The 15,987-nt window shown below is 41.8% G+C and overlaps 1 protein-coding gene across 1 annotated transcript in view; it reads left to right on the top strand.

Annotated features, from left to right (window-relative positions):
* LOC109929747 (claudin-1) overlaps positions 1-15,725 on the top strand; it is a 40,153-nt gene extending 24,428 nt beyond the window's left edge. Inside the window, exons 4-5 of the mRNA XM_020529323.2 lie at positions 5,872-5,956; positions 13,710-15,725. Coding sequence (XP_020384912.1) covers positions 5,872-5,956; positions 13,710-13,878 — 254 coding nt within the window. The 3' untranslated portion in view covers positions 13,879-15,725. The remainder of the gene's footprint in view (positions 1-5,871; positions 5,957-13,709) is intronic.
* Positions 15,726-15,987: the final 262 nt, after the last annotated feature.

The raw sequence follows: 15,987 nt of genomic DNA, 5'->3' as shown, positions 1-15,987 counted from the left end.
CTCTCCTCCTGTCCGCGCAGGGGCCTCTCCTCCTGTCCGCGCAGGGGATTCTCCTCCAGTTTGCGCTGGACCTCTTCTCTGGACAGTGCAGGGGTCCCACCCTCCAATCTGTGCTGTGCCTTCTCTCCAGTCTATACTGGACTCCACCTTCAGTCCGCACCATTCCACTGAGACTTCACTTCAAGTCTGCGCCAACCTTAAACTGCACAAAGGATGCAGCCCCTCTCTGGGCACCAAGCTCCACCACAGCCAACGGCCCAACGACTTTCCAAGTCCAGGCTCCGGGCCTACCTCCTCGATCCAGGCACCTCCACCACTGCAGCCGACCAGCCTCTGACACTGCTCTGATGAAAGAATAGAGAAAGGAGAAGATGGAAAATGAGAGAAAGAGCGAGAGGTGCGGCTAGCCTGTAGCATATGTGCTCAGGAGTCCTAACACTCCCTGCCGTGCCGTTGCCACCATTTTTGGTGTGGATGAGGATGAATCTTTTCGAAGGGTGTGTTTTGTGGCAGAGAGAAAAGATATGTTGTTTATTCATTAAGACAGTGTGGATGCCAATGACAAAGCCATAATTGTTTGCCCATCCCTAGTGCCCTTGACCAGGTGGTGGTGAGCTGCCTTTTTGAACCACATCAGTCCATTTAATACAGACTCATAATACCATTAGGGAAAGAGGTTCAGGGTTTTGACCCAGCAGCTCTCAAGAAATAGTGATGTATTTGTAAATCATGAGTGTACGTGTCTTAGAGGGGAACTTGCAGGTATGGTGTTCCCTTGTATCTGCTGCCCTTATCCTCCTAGTATTTCTGAGTTTGGAAGGTCCTGTCTAAGGAGCTTTGGTGAATTTCTGCAGTGCCATTCATAGAAGGTATACGCTGCTGCTAATGACCATCAGTGGTGGAGGAAATGAATGTTTGCAAGTGGGCACAGATAGTGTTAAGTTTCTTGAGTATTGTTAGTATGGTACTCATCCAAGCAAACAAGGACTATTCCATCACACTCCTGTCTTGTGTATTATAGATAGTCAAAAAGCTTTGGGGAGACAGGAAGTGTGTTCCTCACTGGAGCATCCCCTGTCTCTGACTTGTTCTTGTAGCTACAGTGTTTAATGGCTAGTCCCATTTCAGTTTCTGATGAATAATACCCCCACATTATGTTCTTAGTGGGGGATTCCGTGATGGTAACAGCATTGAATGTCAAGTAGCAATTATTAAATTTCTCTCCTTGGAGATGGTCATTGCCTGTTATTTGTGTGGTGCAAATGACCTCTGCAGCTGTGACCTTTTTAATTCATAAATTCAAGACCTTTTCTAATTGTGAACAAGTCACCCTGTGCCTCCTGCAAACAAAGGAAAGGATCTGAAGAAGGAAGATCGAAGAGGAGCATTCTAATCAGTCTCAGCAAACGTTGTGAACAGGGATCACTGAGCTGCATTCTCAGTCTTCCCCTCTGTCAAACACCCATGCTTTTTGTGCCTGTCTATGCACATTAGAGGGGCAGTTTATAAGTGGGTTAAGTTTTATCTAGTAGAGTTTTATGTCAACTGATCATAATTGTTTATTTGCAGTTAGAATCTATTTATTTGAAATAAATAGCAATTCTTCTTGAGTTCAGAAACCTGGTCTGTGCTTTGTATTAACCAGGGTTTAAAAGACAGGTAAATTTGACAATTCTGCAAATTTTTAAATTTTAACTTATGTGACTTCTCTGGGGAAAAGTGGGGCTTGATTTCCAGTGTGCTAGCCCAGTGGGGTGGAACAGTATCTATAAAGGGAGGGATCCTTTTTAAATCAACCTTCATGCAACTAACAGAGGGGCATGGGTGACTAAAGAAAGGGACCCGGGTCATCCTGCTTCATCTGGAAGTTTTTGCTGGAATAAAATAAATGGTATAAGTATGAATCCTTTTGCTGTTGTTTATACTAAAATCATTCTAACCATTTTGGCCAATTCATGTTTTTCTTGTTGTCCTAAAAGGAATCCAACAGATTCTTATGAATGCATTCGATAATTGATTCCCAGGGTTTTTAAAAATCAAAGTTAAGATCCACGAATCCAGTTTTCAGTCTGGGATGTGACTTGACCTCTATTAACATTAGCTGGGATTATATCAATATTAGCACTTCCCAAGTCTCAAGTTTCTGAGCATCACAAACTTAAATTGCTGGATTATCGGAGGCTCTGCATTTAAGTCCCTAGGGCCAGTTCTTCTGGATTCACTTCCTAAGTGGGTTTTGAAGCTTTAACTCCAGAATGTTACATAGGCTTCTGGATTATTCATGTAGTGACTTAGCGTAACATTACATTTGTTTGATAATAGGCCTATGAAGCATTTTGGGACATTTTACTCTGTTAAACGGGTAGACGATGGCCTAGTGGTATTATCGCTGGACTATTAATCCAGAAACCCAGCTGATGTTCTAGGGACCCGGCAGATGGTGGAATTTGAATTCAATAATGAAAAAAAAATTTTGGAATTAAGAATCCACTGATCATCATGAAATCATTGCTGATTGTCGGAAAAACCCATCTGCTTCACTAATGTCCTTCAGGGAAGGAAATCTGCTACCCTCACCTGGTCTGGTCTACATGTGACTCCAGACCCACAGCAATGTGGTTGACTCTCAATTGCCCTCTGAAATGCCCTAGCAAGCCACTCAGTTGTACCAATCGCTACAAAGTCTCAAAGAATTGAAACTGCACGGATCACCTGGCATGGATCTGGCACCGGAAAAGACAACGTCAGAAACAGCCCTGTCGACCCTGCAAAGTCCTCCTCACTAACATCTTGGGGTTAGTGCCAAAATTGGGAGAGCTGTCTCACAGACTAGTTAAACAACAGCCTGACACAGTCATACTCACAGAATCATACCTTACAGACAATGTCCCAGACACCACCATCATCATCCCTGGATATGTCCTGTCTCCCTGGTAGGACAGACTCAGCAGAGGTGGCAACACAGTGGTATTCAGTCGGGAGGGTGTTGGTCTAGGAGTCCTCAACTTTGATTCCAGACCCCATGAAGTCTCATGGCTTTAGGTTAAACATGGGCAAGGAAACCTCCTGCGGATTACCACATACCGACGAACCTCAGCTGATTTATCAGTACTGCTCAATGTTGAACAACACTTACAGGAAGCACTGAGGATGGCAAGGGCACAAAATGTACTCTGGGTGGGGGGTTTCAATGTCAGCAGCAATACTACAGATTGAGCTGGTCGGATTCTAAAGAACATAGCTGCTAGACTGGGTCTGTGGCAGGTGGTGAGGGAACCAACAAGAGGGAAAAACATACTTGACCTCATCCTCATTAATCTGCCAGCTGCAGTTGCATCTGTCCATGACAGTATCGGTAAGGGTGACAATCACAAGTGCTTGTGGAGACCAAGTCCCACCTTCACATTGAGAATAACTTCCATCGTGTTGTGTGGCATGATCACTTTGCTAAATGGGACAGACTTCACACAGATCTAGCAACTCAAAACTGGGTATCCATGAGGCGCTGTGTGCCATCAGTTGCAGCAGAATTGTACTCCAGCACAATCTGTAACTTCATGGCCTGGCATATCCCCGACTCAACCATTACCATCAAGCCAGGGGATCAACCCTGGTTCAATGGAGAAAGCAGGAAGGTATGCCAGGAGCAGCACCAGGCATACCTGAAGATGAGCGATCAACCTGGTGAAGCCACCAAACAGGACTACTTGCATGCCACACAGTGGAAGCAGCGAGAGATAGACAGAGCGAAGTAATCCCACAACCAAAAGATCAGATCTAAGCTCTGCAGTCCTGCCACATCCAGTCGTGAATGGTGGTGGACAATTAAACAACTCACTGGAGGAGGAGGCTCCACAAATATCCCAATCCTCAATGATGGAAGAGCCCAGCACATCAGTGCATAAGATAAGGCTGAAGCATTCGCAGCAATCCTCAGCCAGAAGTGCCAAGTGCATAATCCATCTTGTGCACTCCTCCAGTGGTCCCCAGCATTACAGACACTAGTCTTTAGCCAATTTGATTCACTCCACATGATATCAAGACACTGGATACTGGCAAAGGCTACGGGGCCTGACAACATTCTGGCAAAAGTACTGAAGACTTCTGCTGCAGAACTTGCTGCTCCCCTAGCCAAGCTGTTCTAGTACAGTTACAACACTGGTATCTATCCGACAATGTGGAAAATTGCTGAAGTATGTTGTGTACACAGAAAGCAGGACAAATCCAAAGTGACCAATTACCACCCCATTTGTCTACACTCAATCATCAGTGAAGTGATGGAAGGTGTCATCAACAGTGTTAACAAGCTGCACCTGCTCAGACCTAACCTGCTCAGCGACGCCCAGTTTGGGTTCCGCCAGGGCCACTCAGCTCCTGATCTCATTACAGCCTTGGTTCAAACATGGACAAAAGAGCTGAATTACAGAGGTGAGGTGAGAGTGACAGCCCTTGATATCAAGGCTGCATTCGACCAAGTGTGGCATCAAGGAGCCCTGGCAAAACTGGAATCAATGGGTATCAGGGAGCAAATGCTCCAGTGGTTGGAGTCATACCTGACACATAGGAAGATGGTTGTGGTTGTGAGAGGTCAATCATCTCAGCTCCAGAACATCTCTGCAGGAGTTCCTCAGGATAGTGTCCTAGGCCCAACCATCTTCAGCTGCTTCATCAATGACCTTCCCTCCATCATAAGGTCAGAATTGGAGATGTTCGCCGATGATTGCACAATGTTCAGTACCATTCATGACTCCTCAGATGCTGAAACAGTCCATGTTCAAATGCAACAAGATCTGGACAATATCCAGGCTTGGGCTGAAAAGTGGCAAGTGACATTTGCGCCACGCAAATGCCAGGCTATGACCCTCACCAATAAGAGACAATCTAACCACCATCCCTTGACATTCAATGATGATACCATCACTGAATCCCACACTTTCATCATTCTGGGGGTTACCATTGACCAGAAACTCAACTGGACTTACCACATTAACACTGGCTACAAGAGCAGGCCAGAAGCTGGGAATACTGTGGCGAGTAACTCAACCCTGACTCCTCGAAACCTGTCCACCATCTACAAGGCACAAGCCAGGAGTGTGATGGAATACTCCCCACTTGCCTGGATGAGTGCAGCCCCAACAACACTCAAGAAGCTTGACACCATCCAGAACAAAGCAGCCGGCTTGATTGGCACTACAGCCACATGCATTCACTCCCTCCACCACTGACACTCAGTAGCAGTAGTGTCTACTATCTACAAGATGCACTGGAGAAATTCACCAAAGATCCTCAGACGGCACCTTCCAAACCCACGACCACTTCCATCTAGAAGGACAGGGGCAGCAGATATAGGGGAACACCACCACCTCCAAGTTCCTTTCCTGGTCACTCACCATCCTGACTTGGAAATATGTCACCGTTCCTTCACTGTCGCTGGGTCAAAATCCTGGAATTTCCTCCTTGATAGCAGCATGGGTCAACCCACAGCAGGAGGACTGCAGCAGTTCAAGAAGGCAGCTCACCACCACCTTCTCAAGGGCAACTAGGGATGGGCAAGAAATGCCGGCCAGCCAACGATGCCCACATCCCACAAATGAATAGAAAAGAAACATAAATGAAATATCTTTGTTGTAATTTGGGAAATTATGGTATTTCATAATAATGATGAGGGCGTGGAGGTGAGTAATCATTTTTGTTGAGCAATGCTAAGTTCTTTTTATCAGCCAAAATTAACACTGCATGGAATAAGCCAGATCTAAGACCTAGAGCAAGCCTGTAACAGGCCTATTCGATTTCCTTTGCATTTTGACACATTCTTTTCTTTTAGCAGAAGATGACTGAGACTAACTTTTTCCTTCCTGGTCTCTTTCTCAGGTCTTGCTACATTGGTTGCTACAGCCTGGTATGGAAACAACATTACTAGAGAGTTCTACAACCCCTTAACACCAACCAACAACAGGTAAGTGGTCTATCTGGCTTCCAACAAAGCAAGAAAGAATTCTTCGTAATTAAAGTCTCTTTCAGAATGTTCCAAATTACTTTTAAACAATTAAGATAATTGTGGTGATTGTAACAAGGTCAACCAGATGGACCTCACAGAATATGAGTTCCCTGATTGGGACTGTTAATCTGGTCCAATTAAGGATTCCTGGTTGACAGGAGTGTCAGAGGTTCTGCTCACTCTAAGACCTGGCTCTGAGAAAGCTGGATCAGTGTCAAGGAGTGACACAAAGTCAAGCCTTTGTGGAGTTATTTCAATAATCTTTTTGGCAGTTTTGATTTTTGGATGAATATTGGCCAGGAGAACCTCCCTGCTCTTCAAATGACATAGGATCTTCTACTTTGAATGAGAGGGCAGACAGGGCCTTAGCTTATTATCTTACATGAACAGTGGCAAATGTGACAGTGTAGCACCCTCTCAGAGCAGACATCACAGTCTAGATTATGTGCTTGAGAATTTAAACCCACCATGTTCTGAGGTAAAGGCAAGATCTGTACTTCCTGAGCCATGGTCTGCCAGCCAAAAATGGTTGATTTCATGATAGTTCATCTGGTTCCACTTGAAGCGCAAAGTTGTAGGTTTAGTTGAGGAGTTTTCTCCTTTGTAGATCATTAGGAAGAAAATTGAGGCAAACAGAGGCTCTGGCTCTTGGCGAAAACACATCAGACACTACTTCCTTTCCAAATGACAATCCAGTGAGTGAGGACAGCATCTGGTTCCATGATGCAGCTCCAATTTGAATTGAATTCTAACAATCTATCAAATAAATCATCCTTTGTAGAGTTGTGTCCCTGCACTGATGAAGTCCTAGGGAAAACTGGTTGCTTAAAATGATTTTCTCATGGATTGCTAGAGCCAGTACTAAATGAGGTGAGGGTTTTGTGGTGCAGTGACAGTGTCCCTACTTCTCAACTAGGAGATCTGCGTTCAGGTTCCACTGCCTTGGAGGTATGTTATAACACATCTGAATAGTTTGATTAAAATAACAATAATTAATGAGGCTTGGTGTGTCTCTGGGATTAACATTGTAAGAATGTCAATAGTTAAAGCAACTTTAGATTGTGGTCTCACGTACAAAATAAGAGACTGGTCTGGAAGTACCCATTGATTGTGGTTGAAATGAGGAAGCTGAATTCGAATAAGTAGGTTGTGTTCAAATGTCATGTTTTGAGTACTTTTCCTTCTTCCCCTTTTCATCTTCCTCCTCAGCTGTATTCTCCCCTTAAAAAGACCAGCTTGACTTGAGAGAACTGAAAGTTCCTCAGGGAAAAGAGCCTGCCAGAACCAGCAATTAGTTCAGCTGTAGCCACTTGAGAATCCCTTTCAAAGGTGCAATGTGGCAACACCACTGTGTACAGGCTTTTAGCCATACTTCACTAAGGGGGTTAAAATGTTTGAAAATACCCCTCAGGTTATATGTTTGACATGCAATGAACATTGTAAATATTGACACAATTATAAATGTGGTAGTAACATACAGTTTTGGTAGAAACTGATTTATTCCGAAGGTCATGTAACAATTACATTGTAGTCCAGAACTGAAGTATGTAAAAAAAAGACATACTGTTGAAGCTTTTCACCTTGCGGTCAGCAGGACAGAATTTACACAATACCAAAGGGAATAACAATTTAAACCTCATGAAATGAATTGGCAAGTCACCTCTGGGAGAAAAGTTGTCATGGGAAATGCAGCAGGGTACAGTTAACAGTCAAACTTCTGTTTGAATTCATACCAGACAAGTTGACTGTGATTGTCCAAGACATTATCGTGTTCTGAGGAAGAGTCACTTGACCTGAAACATTAACTCTGATTTCTCTCCACAGATGCTGCCAGACTTGCTGGGCTTTTCCAGCAATCTCTATTTTTGTATCATTGTCATATGGAATGCACTAGATATTTACTATTCCCAAGCTGTTGTTCAGTTGAAAAAGGTACAATGTATGGATATGTACTTTCTGCTTGTAAAGGACAAGACCCTACGTTATGAATATTTGTGTGATAACTACCTTATTATTGCAGAATGCCACTTCTGCCACTAACAGGATGCTTCCATTAAGCCAAAAATCTGATGTGCCTAACACATAAATGAGTAATATGGTATATGGGTTTCATTGGCTATGTGATGCCTGGTAAGTGGGACATATATCCCAAAGACTAACAGATCATATCAAACAAAACGTTCCATTGTGGGCTCTGTTTCTCTCTACACCTTCCCAAAGCATCATCTATTGAAATAGTGCACTTTCGACCTGAGATGCACTAGGGGAAAGATTTAATCCATGGGAGTGACAGAAAATTAGCTGATTGGTGAATCAGTAGTGAATCAATTTCCACTCAAGTTAATGGGAAATTGAGTGCAATGTCTAACAATGGTCCCCGTCTGCCTGCTTTATGAAACTGGCACAGATCAATTTCACTTGGAGACAGCGAGAACTGCAGATGGTGCGGTCAGAGTCAATACAATGTGGAGCTGGAGGAACATAGGAGGTCAGGCAGCATCACAGGAGCAGGAGAGTTGATGTTTCAGGTTGGGCCCCTTCATCAGGATTGATGAAGGGTCCCGATCTGAAATGTCGACTCTCCTGCTCCTCTGATGCTGCCTGACCTCCTGTGTTCCTCCAGCTCCACACTGTATTGACAGACCAATTTCACCTTGTGTATCAAAATCAACACTTTTGTAGTTGTATCATGTGACTTTGAATTTCTTCTTTTGGCATGAGCCCCTTCCTTTTTCTGTTTCCAATCTCAGAGACCTTCCTTCTTCTTTAGTGGGTGAGATGTTCTTTGTTTTGAATAACAAACGTCTCAGTTACTCCACTGTTGAGGAATTTCTATGACCCATAAACAACAGTAAAACTGTACATTTAATGTTAATATCAAGCACTGGAAACCATCAGCAGCATCTGTGGAGAGAGAACAGAGTTAACATTTTTGGGCAAGAAAGAGTCATATTGGACTTGAAATGTTGACTGTTTCTCTGTCAACAAATGCTAATAGACCTGTTGAGTTTCTTTAGCATTTTCAGTATTTATTTCAGATTTCAGATTTCCAGCATCTGTAATATTTTCCTTTGGTCGTGATTTGTTAATGAATTGCTGATTACTTCTCACTTGAAAGTCCTCAAAGGACAGTGGAATTAAGCTAGACATGGATACATTTATCTTGCGTAATTCCTGCACATCAACAAAAAATAATTGATGATTTATGCAGTTCAGCAAGTGGAGGCAATGTTACTCAGAATTATTATGAACTTTGCATGCTATGGTCATAGAGTTTTGAACTACTGACATGGCTTTAAAGGAGGAGGTAGAGTTGTAAAATGTGTGCTAATGCCTATTCAGCTGTACTGTTTAGCCACAGCAGATACCATTCAGATTTAATGTTTGGAGAAAGTAAACTTCTATGCTGAAAGGTTTGATTGTTCTTACAAACATCGAAAGGCTGATTTTTCAGTTGGGCTCACCTCCGCTTGCAGGTTAATGGTCTGTACAAGATGAAACAAAGCAGGGAACATTCTTTGAAAAAGTGAATGTTGTTTCTGTGTGTGTTCGCAAATATGCGTGGGGGGGCGTGGAGAAGTGAAATATGTGGGCTCAAATTAACTGCGTACAGTTTATTTTAATTAATCCCATAAGCATCACAAGCTGTAAGGGTATGATTCATATATGCTGTTATCATTTTCAATGTTGAAAAGAATTTCTGCCATTTTCTCTGCATTCTTTTCACTTCCTCCCTCTTGTTACAACTCTGGAGTGAGGACTGCACTAGAAATCAATCCCACTACTAAACAATTTTATTTTAATTACAATAACAGCCAATTTGTTTCTCTTAATTACTGTTCACAAAAAAAAACGAACCTTGTACCAAGTTTCTTCAGTAAAATATCTGGTTTATTAGAAACAAATCTTTGCTTTAAACTTGTGTCAAACCGGTTATCAACGAAGCTCCTATATAACGTTAAACTTTATCCCCTTAATGCTGAATCCATGTACATTAATAAACAGACAGGATGAGATGACTCAGCCCTGAGCAGAGAAATAATGATTGGAAAATTAGGCAACTGGACCTGCCATGTAAACACAGTGGCTACAAGAGGAGGTCACTGTTGAATGTCAGTAGCAGCAATCTGTACTATGTCCAAGATGTACTTCAGAAATTCACCAAAGATCTTTAGACAGTACCCTCCAAACCTACAGGCACTTCCATTTAGAAAGACAAGGGCAGCAGATACATGGGAGCACCTTTACCTGCAAGTTCCCCTCCAAGTCACTCACCATCCTGACTTGGAAATATATCACCATTCCTTCACTTTCACGAGTCAAAATCCTAACAGCATTATGGGTCAACCCACAGCATGTTCAAGAAGGCGGTTCAGCTACACCTTCTGCAGGGCAAGTAGGAACAGGCAATAAATGCTGCAATGCCTACATCCCACAAATGAATTTTTAAAAAATCCTTCCCTAAAGGACATTAGTGAGCCAGTTAATGGTTATGTGGTCACCATTAGGTTGGCTTGTAATTGCAGATTTTCATTGAAGTCAAATTTCACCATCTACTGTGGTGGGACTTGAACCCATAAACCCATAACATTAGTTTGAGACTCTGGATTACTTCCACAACTAAACAATTCTCAAGTGTAGAAAAATAGAAAGCAAACCGCAGAGGCTGTTGCTAAGCCACATTAGGCCTCTTCAAAAACTCAGTCAGTTTGTCTAGTAATTATAGGCTATTAAGTATTCGTTCATCCCTCTTCTGAAACAGTTTTCTCGTAAAGCCGCTTAGCTTATCGTAAAAAAGCAGAAAATCTCCAGTTCTTCTGAACTCTTGACTTTTGCATTCCTAAAAGTTGCATGATAAATAATTTGCAATCCAGGAATAGACCAAATCTTCAATTTTCCCATTCTTGTAATCCACAGATGTGTGATGCCAACACTCAACTCTAATACTAATCCAAACCGAACTGAACTCTGTATCACAGAAAGATTGAGACCAGATGGAGGTCATTCAGCCCACTGTTTATCTGAGTCTCTGCAAGAGTGGATTACTCAGTGCCATTTCCCACCTTTTACTCACAGGCTGTTCATTCCAGTTCCTAACCATTCACTGTGTGAAAATGTTACTTCTCTTGATACTTTTTTGCTAATTATCTTAAATCTACAACGCCTGGCTCTTGATCCTCCCACCTATGAGAACAGTTTCTCCCCATTCACCCTGTCTAGACTCCAAGATTTTGAATACCCTGATCAAATCTCCTGTCAAACCTCCCTTCAAAATAGTAGACAGTCCCAGCTCCTTCATTCTATCCGGGTAACTGGTGTTCCCCATTGCAGGAAGCATTCTCGAGTGCCTTTTTTTTTGGAAGTCATTCTGGTGAATTGTCTGTGAATCCAAAACTAACAGGGGTTCTCAATAAAAGATGACCAAAAAATAATGATTAGGAGAAAATAATCTTTGAGTCACCTTGCAATGAAGGCTGATATACCATTTGCTGCCTTAACTATTTGCTGTATCCGCGGATTATCTTTCTGTGATAAATATGTAACGACACTTATATCCTTCTGTATGGCAACATTCTACAATCTCTCTCCATTTACTAAATATTCTATCAGTCAGTTACTTTACCAAAGTGTTAACTTCACATTTTCTGTCTACTTTTCCACCTGCCATTGTTTTTACACACTTGTTTAACCTGTCTATATCCATGTGCAGACTCCCTTGTCATCTTTACAACTTAATCTCCTCCCTATCTTTACATTAGCCGCAGATTTAGCTGAAGTGTCATATGTCCCATCATCCAATGATACTCAGTAGCAGCAGGATGTACCATCTATAAGATGCAATGCAGAAAATCATCAAGGCTCCTTATACAGCACCTTCCAAATCCTGTAACCACTATTATCCAGAAGAGCAAGGGCAGCAGATTAATGGGAACACCACCATGTGCAACCTCCCTTGTAAGCCACTCACAATCCTGACCTGGAAATATATCGCTGTTTCTTCAGTGTCAAAATCCTGAAACTCCCCCCCTAATGGCACAAAGGCTGCAGCAGATAAATAAGGGAGCTCAGCACGATCTTCTAAAGGGTAACTAGGGTTGGGAAATAAAATTCTGGACAAGCTAGGGATTTCTGCATTCTGAGAATGAACAAGAAGGACTGAATGCTGCATAAATGCAAGTTGTTGACTTCAACAATTCTTTTGTGTTAATTGGTCAAAGTTTGAAATTCTGGAATGGTTACACTTCTTTTTCATTGGTGAGATGATCACTGGCTGACACTGTGTAGCATGAATGTTACTTGACATTTGTCAGGCCTAACCTGCATATTGTCCAGGTCTTCCTGAATTTGGACTGCTTCAGTATCTGAGGAGTCACGAATGATGAACATTGTGCAATCAACAGTAAACATCCCCAATTCTGATCTTATGATGGAGAGAGGGTCATGACAAAAGCAGCTGAAGATAGTTAGCTCTGGGACACTATCCTGAGGAACTCCCGCAGAGATGTCCTGAAACTGTTCCTGATTGACCTCAAACAACCAAGATCACCTTCATTTATGCCAGTAGGACTCCAACCAGCAGACAGCTATCTACCAATTTGTACTGACTCCAGTTTTGCTAGAGCTATTTGATGCTCCAGTCAGCGAAATGCTACCTTGATGTCAAGTCACTCTCATCTCACTTCTGAAATTCAGCTTTTTGTCCATGTTTGAACCAAGGCTGTAATGAGGTCAAGAGTTGAATGGCCTTGGCGTAACCCAAACTAAACATCAGTGAGCAGGTCAATGTTGAGCGTGTTAGTGTTTGAAAACACTGTTGATGGCATCTTCCATTACTTCGCTGAAAATTGACAGCAGACTGACAGGGTGCTAATGACCTGGTTGTATTTGTCCTGCTTTTTGTGTACAGGTCATACCTGGTCAATTTTCCACATCGGTGGGTAGATACCAGTGTTGAAGGTGCACTGGAATAGCGTATCTAGGGGTGCAGTTAGTTCTGGAGTATGTGTCTTCAGTGCTATTGCCAGAATGTTGTCAGAGCCCATAATGTTTGCAGTACCTAGTACCTCCAGCAGTATATCAATTTCATGTGGAGTGAATCAAATTGACTAAATGCCAGCAACTGTGAGGCTGGGGTGATCCAGAGGAGACCAAGGTGGATTTTCCACTGAGTATTTCTGCCTGAAGATTGCTGCAATGCTACAAGCAGAAGCACTGAGTGGATGATAAATCTCTTCTATCTTGAAGGCTGTCACTCATTTGCTCACTCTGTCATGTCCAATCATTTCTATCCCAATTTTCTACTATGTGTCTGAATTCCACATGGATTGTTGGAGGATGATCTATTTTAATGTGAACTATTGGAATTCAGACCTTTGTCTGAAGCGAATGCCAATGAAACCTACAAACAGAGGTCTCTGAATAAGACAATTGCTTGCAGCCTGGAATATTGAATTGAATTAGGTCCAGAGTTTTGGAAGAATCTATAAAACAAATTCAAAACCCCAACAAACATTTTAAAATTGAGCATTGGTAAACCACCTGTACAATAAACCAATCCTCAGAAGAGAAATCCATTGTTCCATATAGACTTTAGAAAGAAAGACAAATATTGGTTAAGAATAAACATGGAAAGTTTTCAGGGACTTTTGGCCCTCGTCTGATCAAAGGCCAATGCATCAAAATATTGATCTTGTTTCTCTTTCTTTTGCAGGTATGAGTTTGGCCAAGCTCTGTTCATAGGATGGGCTGCTGCTGCCCTCTGTCTACTCGGTGGGGCCTTCCTGTGCTGCTCTTGCTCCAAAGGTACTGGAGGATCCTACCCAAGCAATGCCTACCCACGATCACAAGGTGATCCTTCTACTGCAAGGAACTACGTGTGAGACCAGCAGAGCTACTGAGAGGAACCTACTCAAGCTACTCACTTGCTGTGTGTCCCTTTAAGTGAGGAATACCTAGTATTACCCTTCATGACATTTCTTTAAAAGACGAGTAGGAAATTAATTAATTTCTTACATTTACTTGCTTACATTTCAATTTCAGCTCGTCTTAAATAAATCAATTGTCAGTTTATTTGTTTTCAGTACAAAATATAGAATACCTTGCCTGCAAATGATCATATATTCCTATCACATGTCAAATCTCATATGAGTATTTCAGAATGAGGGATTGTAAGGGACTTGTATATTTGCGATAGGGAAACCGGGCGTTCTTCCAAGATAGAGGACAGGAACTCAAATACAGTCAAGCTTTCAATTGCTGCATTACAATACACTTGGTTCACGCACACAATCCTTCTGATACAGTATCTGCCAGATGATTGTTCAGCATTAATGTCACTTTTATTAAAGGAGAGGGGGAGAAAGTGGAATAGGTGGGGATATAGAATAATTACAGTAACAAAATTTGCCTCACTTTAGCAGACTTGAAGTAACAGTGAAAATGAGGGTGTGTGTGAGGGTGAATGCCTGAAACGCCCCATTGAAACCTCATGATTTCGATTGAAGAAGAAAAGACACATTGAAAAGTCACTTCACTCCAGATGGTTACATTTCCCCCACATTAATGAAAGAAAGACTTTGCTATTTCTCAATTTTGTGTAAGTCATGTTAAGGATTAGAGCTCAATTGCAAATTTAAACATTATCTTAATTATTGTTCTCCACAACAATACCTTTGAAATCCTCAAACATGTCTTTCTAACATTATTTACAAACCTGTTAAAAGTAATAAGCTGTCTGTATCAGAGTTGCTGAATGCACTCGTCTCTGAAATGCTTGTGTTGACCTGTCTTCATGTACATATAAAGGTACCTGGTTGATTTGTTAGATATACTAATGCTCTGATACAATAACCCTGTGTATTTCTGTGTTGTAATTAATATCCAGTGTACATTTACTGGTTGCAATTGTTATATTCTATTTTATGCTTCAGCAACATCAACGGTACTCAGGGTAGGAAAGCGTCGCTTTAGTGTTCTGAACTTCTTGCCTTTTCCAGTCAGGGTGTAATTGTTAAATAATTGATATTCATCACTATCTCAAAGAAACACAACTTGTCTAAACTAATGTTCATTTTCACACCACGTACCAACAAATCCATCCTTCGTTCAACAATTAGTGATTCAATTTCATCCACAACCTTTCTTTTGTTGCAGTTAGTTAATGTTCATCAGTCTGAGCCCCATCCTTTGATACTTTGATACAGGGCAAGACAAGAACTGATTTTTGTCTTGAGTGGGCAAATGGGGAGAAGTTGAACCGTCTATCGTTGAACATACATGATGAATATTTCCAGAATTGCTAGAGGGTCATATTTCACCAACTCTCCCTCCTGATTCTGGGGCAGAATTGTTGGACTGCCAACTCCTTAAATTCCAAGGTGGAATTGAAACTGATTCTGAGTAAATCCTGGAGTGGAAGTGAAATTGTTGCTTTGGCTGCACTTTATGGGTAACTGGATGATTTGGAGTCAGTTTGCTGACCTTTTCAATGAGGGATGTCAAGGTATGGGCTCATGAAACTAGTCTTCAATGTGACTGAAATCAAATATATTCTGGTGTAAGTTTACAATGAACTGTTTCTTAACTGTGTACAATTATTTGTTGAAATTTCCTGCAGTTAATCAACTTGTTATCCAAGTAGGACTAGGCTGTGCCTGAAATTCCAACCCTGCAGTGTTTTTAGGTCCCTCAGTTTCATTTACATATAAAATAGAAGAACAAATATTTATTAATCTATTCTTTTACGTTTTTCTCCTTTCCAGACCATGCCTATGTGTGTTAACTTAAGTGATACAATTTCCACAGTAAGCAAATTATCCTCATCCAGCAGAGACTAAGTCAGTCTCCATCAACCTGCTGTTTCTGAAATGCTAAGCATTTGTTTTAAATGCTGGAAATCAAAAACAAAAACAGAAATTGCTGGAAATGCTCAGCAGGTCTGGCAGCATCTGTGGCGACAAATCAGAGTTAACACTTGTGGGGTTGGTGAG

Source organism: Rhincodon typus, chromosome 13 (genome assembly GCF_021869965.1).
Source record: "Rhincodon typus isolate 14 chromosome 13, sRhiTyp1.1, whole genome shotgun sequence".
Classification (NCBI taxonomy): domain Eukaryota; kingdom Metazoa; phylum Chordata; class Chondrichthyes; order Orectolobiformes; family Rhincodontidae; genus Rhincodon; species Rhincodon typus.
The sequence above is the reverse complement of the archived record's forward strand: the minus strand, read 5'-3'. Positions and strand labels throughout refer to the sequence as shown.